Source organism: Anastrepha obliqua, chromosome 4, assembly GCF_027943255.1.
Source record: "Anastrepha obliqua isolate idAnaObli1 chromosome 4, idAnaObli1_1.0, whole genome shotgun sequence".
Lineage (NCBI taxonomy): Eukaryota > Metazoa > Arthropoda > Insecta > Diptera > Tephritidae > Anastrepha > Anastrepha obliqua.
This window is the reverse complement of record NC_072895.1, coordinates 108,935,051-108,941,979: the sequence shown is the minus strand read 5'-3', so window position 1 is coordinate 108,941,979 and position 6,929 is coordinate 108,935,051. Positions and strand designations below refer to the sequence as shown.

The 6,929-nt window shown below is 36.8% G+C and overlaps 1 protein-coding gene across 1 annotated transcript; it reads right to left on the bottom strand.

Annotated features, from left to right (window-relative positions):
• Positions 1-1,451: 1,451 nt before the first annotated feature.
• Positions 1,452-2,441, bottom strand: LOC129244336 (piggyBac transposable element-derived protein 3-like). Its single transcript, XM_054881956.1, has one exon. The coding sequence runs from the start codon at positions 2,439-2,441 to the stop codon at positions 1,452-1,454; it is 990 nt and encodes a 329-aa protein (XP_054737931.1).
• Between the last annotated feature and the right edge of the window lie 4,488 nt (positions 2,442-6,929).

The window sequence follows — 6,929 nt, the reverse complement described above, 5'->3', positions numbered from 1 at the left end:
AAATTCTTGCTCTATCATTTTGGTGTTCACGGCGCCCGTTGAAATGGAGTATGATAGTTAAAATTTGGCTAAAGTTAGGCTTTAGGTTAAGTTTGAATGTGAAATTAAGTTCCGGTTTGAGCTAAATTTTAATTTGTGTTTGTATTAAATAATAATTTTCAATGCGTAAGTATTGGTTTAGCTCCGAAGCCTCGATACAGAGGTCTTGAGGTCTTCGTTATTATTCTAGCAAACTGGAATTTGTAAAAACTAGCGTCTGTCCTTTTTGCGGACTGGATGATGAAACCCTAGAGTACAATATCTGCGAATGTGCAGCTCTCGCTCGACGAAGAATCGTACATCTAAGTACGAGTGTGACTCTAAATTCAATAGTGATATGGAACAAGAAAGCCTGAGACGGCACTCAAATTCATTAGAAGCCTTCAATATCAGCCTAGCGGTCAATCGACCACACTAGAGGTTGCAGTGCATTATATTCAGACTCAGAAATAATAATAGTAATAATGGGTTTTGGATTTGAATTTCATCTTTTTAAACTTGAATTTAAGTTTTGGTCATAATTTCAGTTTGAGTAGCGCTTGGCGTCGGAATCGAAACAAATGTCGAGATTGAAGTTGAGTATGATAATGAGTTGGAGGTTGCGCTTCTTGCTAAGATTTAAATTGAGCTTTTTTCTATGCCCTGATATTATTTTAAAATTTATATTGAATTTTTTTAATAATTCAGCTGTGAATGTATGACTGAAAAGAAGAAGGTTTGGCATCGAGCTTATATGTAGTTAATTAACCCTAGGACTTATACCCAAGTACAGGAGTGGCCATTAGCTACTTTGGAGTGATGTAGCTCCTAAATCGCTAAAGATATTGACTTGAAATTTTTGATCTAGGAAAACGAAGTAAATATACGTCGATTGGTGTCTTATTTGTCATGCTAGGTCCATGCATTGCTGAGATATAAGCTTTCAAATTTGACACCTACGACTTCTTATACTCGGGTACAGGTGTCGCCAGTAGCTTTTTTTTCTCGTTTTTTCTCATTTTTTGAAGAAAAAACATTTTTATTTATTATTTTCTTTATATATAAAATATTATTTTATTGATTATTTCTTATAACTAAATATGCAAACAAATTTAAATTATTCAATTGTCTTCATTATTTTCACAATTATTACACGTAAATGTATTTGAAGAATGCTGTATGCATATTGGGCGCTGACATATTCTGCACTTGTTACGCGTTCGTCTTCTGTGTTGGTCATGGATGTAGCAGAGAAAACAGCTTCCAACCTGCTGTTTCTTTGGTTTTGCACCAGCAGCTGCAGACGTTGATGGCCTATTGTCAGCACTTCCTTGCAAGGCCGTATTCATGAAACTTGCGACTGCAATTTTTGTGTTGAAGTTCCGCATCACTTGCTGATTCACCGACCGCTCTTCAATTATGGGCATAGACAGTTACTTGGCGAGCTGGCGAAGAAATCTCTTACGCTTCGCATTGGTGCATCTGATGTTGGGATTATTCTCATAATATATGATGTACGCTGCCAATGCCGTCAAATCAATCATATTGAAGAATAGAGACAAGGGCCAACGCTTTGTCATCCTTTGGCAAGTATATTCTCCAAGCAATTGGTCCATCACGTCCACCCCTCCTTTTGTCTTGTTATAAAACTGGATCATTTCTGGTTTGCCGCTTTCGCCAATGTGATCATCGTCATGCATTGATGATAGTAATATAACTGCCTTGTTTTTTTTCGGCACATATGAGCATATGGATATGTTGGGCCTAAAACCGAATGTACTTGACCTCTCTGCACGATCTTTGTGTGCCAACATTTCCTTTGGTATGTAGGGCTTATTTTTCCGCAGAGTTCCAACTGCCGTCAAATTCATGGATGACAAGCTTTCCAGTAGATTTAGGGATGTAAATGAATTGTCCATTATATTTCGGCCGATTCCATGAAAGCGGTTTACTAAATCCTTCATCATGCATTCACCCTTCTTAGTTTCCCGTCCCGTAGGTGGTTGGCCTGTATATATTTGTCCATACAGTGGATATGCGTTTTTGGCATCACATACCCACCACACTTTGATGCCATATTTTGCCGGTTTCGATGGGATGTATTGCGTGAAATGGGTGCGGCCACGATATGGAAATAGCTGCTCGTCTACCGTTAGATATTCACTTGGCTTATATAACTGCTCAAAGTTGTAGTTCATCATGGTCCACAGCTCGGATATTGGTGCAGCTTTGTTAGTTACCAAACGTTGTGCCCGTCTGTTGCCATCGTCAAACCTTATAAACCGCAGTATGGCCTGAAAGCGGTTAATGCCCATTGATGCACGATATAATGGACAATTTTCCACCGACCACAAGTCCGGCGCACATTCGGCATTGCTGCGGTTAGCGCCAGTCATAATAAGCACTCCAATGAACGCATACATTTCGCTCTAAGTAACCTTCTTCCATGTTTTTGGTTCCGCCTCTGGATGTTTTGCGTTTAATTCCGCATATGTAGCTTCTGCTTTTTTGTTGGTGCAGCGTACTATAATATCCACCATTTCCGGAGTCATAAAACATGTATATGTATTGACTATTGAAATCATAGTAGTTGATCTTGCGGGCCCACTTCGCTGTCACAAAATATTTTGTTGCCTAGTTTGGCGTGCAAGTCATGGCTGTGAGCTCCATATGGTATCATCACATGCTACGAATTCAGCTGCACGCAAATTAATCTCCTCAGAATCATCTGCAGCATCGGATTCATTGTCAGATTCTTCGTAATCAGCCTCATCTACCTGGGCATTGTCAATTGTGTAATCAGGGTCTTCTACATCCGATTCAACCACGCCATCTGCTACTGCTACTTGTTCGCTTTCATCCCCTTCAGGGTCGGAAAATTCAAATAATTCATCATCTGAGATTTCGTCAAACAGATTTTGTATGTACTGCTCTTTTTCAGCGTCAGATAATCTATATAAAAATAATTAATTTTTATTCCATTTATGAAATTATATTTGAGTTATTTGTATTTACCTCATATATTGATTCGAAGACAAATATTCCATGTTCCTTCTGCTATCCCTGTTGTAATATTTAAAATTTTTTCTGACTTGTTATTTTCACAAATATAAATCAACTTCACACTTCAAAAGAACGCTTCACAATGAATATAAACTCGTAAAACTGCCGTTTATATAGCTGCAACCCTTAAGTTTCTGGAAGCATTTCTTACCTGCCAGGTAGTTGGATTATATCAAATGTTGTTTGTCAGCAAATTCTAGCAAGGGTACAATATAATGTCTTCTTCTAAATAATTAAGAGTGCGCGAAAAAGGTTGTATTCTAAAAATTCTAACAACAATAGAAATTATTGACTTCTTAGAAATAACTTAGAATGCGCGCAATTCTTAGAAGCAGGCTACAAATATATGTTTATAACTACTATGTTTATAACTAATTAAAAATAGAACTGACAGCTTGAAAAAAAAGCGCAAGGCAATGAAACCCGTAGAAGATGTAAAATGCTAACCCTCACTTTCTCTATGGACCATTGTAAACAGTAGTCGGATAAAAGAAAACAACTTAGTTTAAATTTTCTATTCCATTCTTTGTAGAAAATGTAATGTAAAATATACAGGAATACCATTTAACGTACTTTCACTTACACATACAAACACACGCAGACACAAATCTAATTATATCAGACGCCGCTATTTGCCTTATATTTTGGATTTATGGTTACTATTCAAAAACCACAAAATACGTAATAAGTATATTACAGCCCGAAACAACACCACAAAATACCAAACATTGAGCAAAAATGAAATAATTCAAAAATAAGTATGAGCTATTGTTTTTGCAAACAACAAAAAGGAAATGCTACGCCCGCACAAAAGTAAACAATAGCCGAGTCGACGACTTAATTTTAATTTAACGCTTGCTGCGAACAAAGCCAAATTAGTACATATTATTGTGTGTGTGTGTATAAGTATAGTGTGTATGTATGTGTGGATTGTTTTAGTTAAGTGGAATTATGCGTATTTAATAGAGAGTGCACGACTGGCTACATGTTTCATATGCGTACAGTATTGTGCACAATAAGCGTTCCTTTTTTGCTATAATTAGAGATTAGAAAAAAGGGAATTTCTTGTCGACCAATGTCCTTTGTGATCCACGTACATCAAACTGTTGGTATACATAGTTAGTCAGAAAAAAATGCACGTTCTGAGTTTTGAATTTATGAAAAACATTTTTTCATAGGCTAAGTTATACATATAAAGCGTTTTTCAATAGGTGCGCTTCAACTTTTTTCCGATAGGGAGGGCGAACGACGCAAATTTTTTTATTTTTCGCTTGTCATTTGTAAACTTCATTAGTATACATTTCATCATGGAACACTACACACTTGAGCAACGATTGCAAATCGTGCAAATTTTTTATGAAAATAATCATGCAAATTTTTTATGAGAATTTATAAATTTTCCAAAAAATCATCTTTAGTGATGAAGCTCACTTTTGGCTCAATGACTTTGTCAACAAGCAAAATATGCGTTACTGGGCAGAAAGCAATCCACACGTGATTCATGAGGCACCGTTGCATCCCGAAAAAATCACTGTTTGGTGCGGTTTACATGCCGGTGGCGTAATTGGCCCATATTTTTTCGTTGACGAGAACGATCGTCACGTTACTGTGAATGGAAATCGATACCGCGACATGATAAACGATTATTTTTGGCCGCAATTGAATGGTATGGACTTAGACGACATGTGGTTTCAACAGGACGGGGCCACAAGCCACACAGCACACGCTACAATTGATTTGTTGAAGAGTAAGTTCGATGAGCGCATTATTTCCAGAAATGGACCGGTCGAATGGCCGCCGCGCTCGTGTGATTTGACGCCTCTAGACTATTTTCTTTGGGGTTATGTGAAGTCATTGGTCTACAGTAACAAGCCGGCGACGATTTATGAGCTCAGAGCCAATATTGAACGCGAAATTGCTGGAATTTCGGCCGATTTATGCAAAAGAGTGGTCGAAAATTGAGTTCAACGATTGGACTTCGTAAAACGTGCACTCGATAATAAAAAAAAAATTAGTTAAAAAAGTCAAACCGTTTGTGTTTTATTCAAAAAAAAAGTTGAAGCGCTCTTACTGAAAAACGCTTTACAAGGTGGCACAAAATGAATCATCTAATTTTATTTTTAAGTAACTCTTTTAAGCTAAGTTTTCGATACTCGATCTGTGCCATCAGCTTTGACCGGTGAAATTGCAGAGAACACACGACTACGCAATTTGTAAATAAATATGAGATTTTAAGAAAATAAAAGTGTTTAATTGCATTTAAAAAGTTCTAGCTACCAAAAAAGCTCAATAGCCGAACACTCATTATCAACGAAATATGCAATTTAAGGGGACAGATACCTGTAAAATTTGGAAAAAAAAATTTTTTCCCTCATAAAATGTTAATACAATCCTTTAAGAATATGTCAAAAAATTTTTAGAAAACTTTAGACGCGTTTTTTTCAAAACTATATTTTTCGAATTGGCGTACACGATAACTCGAAAAGTTATTGACCGATCTCCCTGAAATCTTGCACACATATTTTTTATTATGTTACTTTCTATGTGAATTTGGGTCTCACAGTCGCAGACAGAGCACGCAAAGCTATGACCGCAATGTACTCCCGCGGAAGGCTTATTGGGAAGAAATAGGGATTGGAACCCAGAATGATACATTGGCTCTACACAGTAGTGGTTAGGCCAATTCTCTACTACACTAAATTGACTGATGAGTACATAGATAATGACATAGGGCCTTACAAACATGTAAGCAACTCATCCTTGAAGAAATTGTAAAGAGAGCAAACCATAGATGGCGCAATGAAGCCACCTGCAGAATCGCCCGTCAACTGTGGCCGACTCTAAATGCTAAACGCACAGAATCTCTGCTAAGCCAAAATAAATACAGTCTTAGCACATTGATCTCAGTTATAACGGGGCACTGCCTAATAGGTAGACACGCAGAAAGGATGGGTGTGCAAACACATAACTTCTGCAGAAGTTGTCTAGATGAGGACGGGGAAGAGACAATCTCGCACCTACTGTGCCACTGTCCTGCTCTATCCAGACGCAAGTTTACTATTCTGGGTGAACAATTTTTTGATGAGTTGGAAGATCTGAGTTCTATAGAAATCAGAGATATTTTAAAATTTTTGAAAAGCACACACTGGTTTTAGGAGAGATAGGGACAAGCTCCCCACGCGGCATCACAATGGGCTATGAGCAAGTGTCTCCCACAGAACAGCCGCTTCAACCTAACCTAACCTTCTATGTGAGTTTACAAGTTTTCGAAAATTTTTCGAAAAAATAATTTTTTCGAACCAAAAATAGTAGGAGAATTCGCCCCAAAATTAATTTTTTTTTTAACATTTTATTCCGAAATTTTTTTTCTTCCATTTTTTTAATTCATATAGAAATTTTGACATTAATAAAGAAAAAATGTTTGGTTTTTTGTATTCAGGTCACTGACGCCGATGCTACAATGCCCGCCGATTGAGAAGCACCGCTGCGACCTTTTTGGAGGAATTGAGTGTACATCCGCCATTTTAAATTATTAAAATAAAAAAATTGTACATTATTCTAATGTATAAATAAACTGTATGCCAATTTTGAAAAAAATATATTGACTTCTTCATTTTAAATAATTTTGATGAAAATCAGAGAAAATATGGCCGTTTACAGGTATCTGTCCCCTGAATCATTTTTTCCACTTTTTTGAAAATTTCTAGGTAAATAAAAGCTCGTGTAGATTCGAGTTTATTTTGGCAGTTTTAACAATTGGATGGTGTTTCTTTTGAGCGATATTGAGAAGATTTTGGTCGCCTCTTGTGCTATTCTTGGTTTTGCATTGTGATCTGTTTTTGGTACAT

What these genes read in the sequence shown, in the direction of transcription:
- LOC129244336 (XM_054881956.1), bottom strand. Translation starts at nt 2,441, where the DNA reads ATGTATGCGTTCATTGGAGTGCTTATTATGACTGGCGCTAACCGCAGC.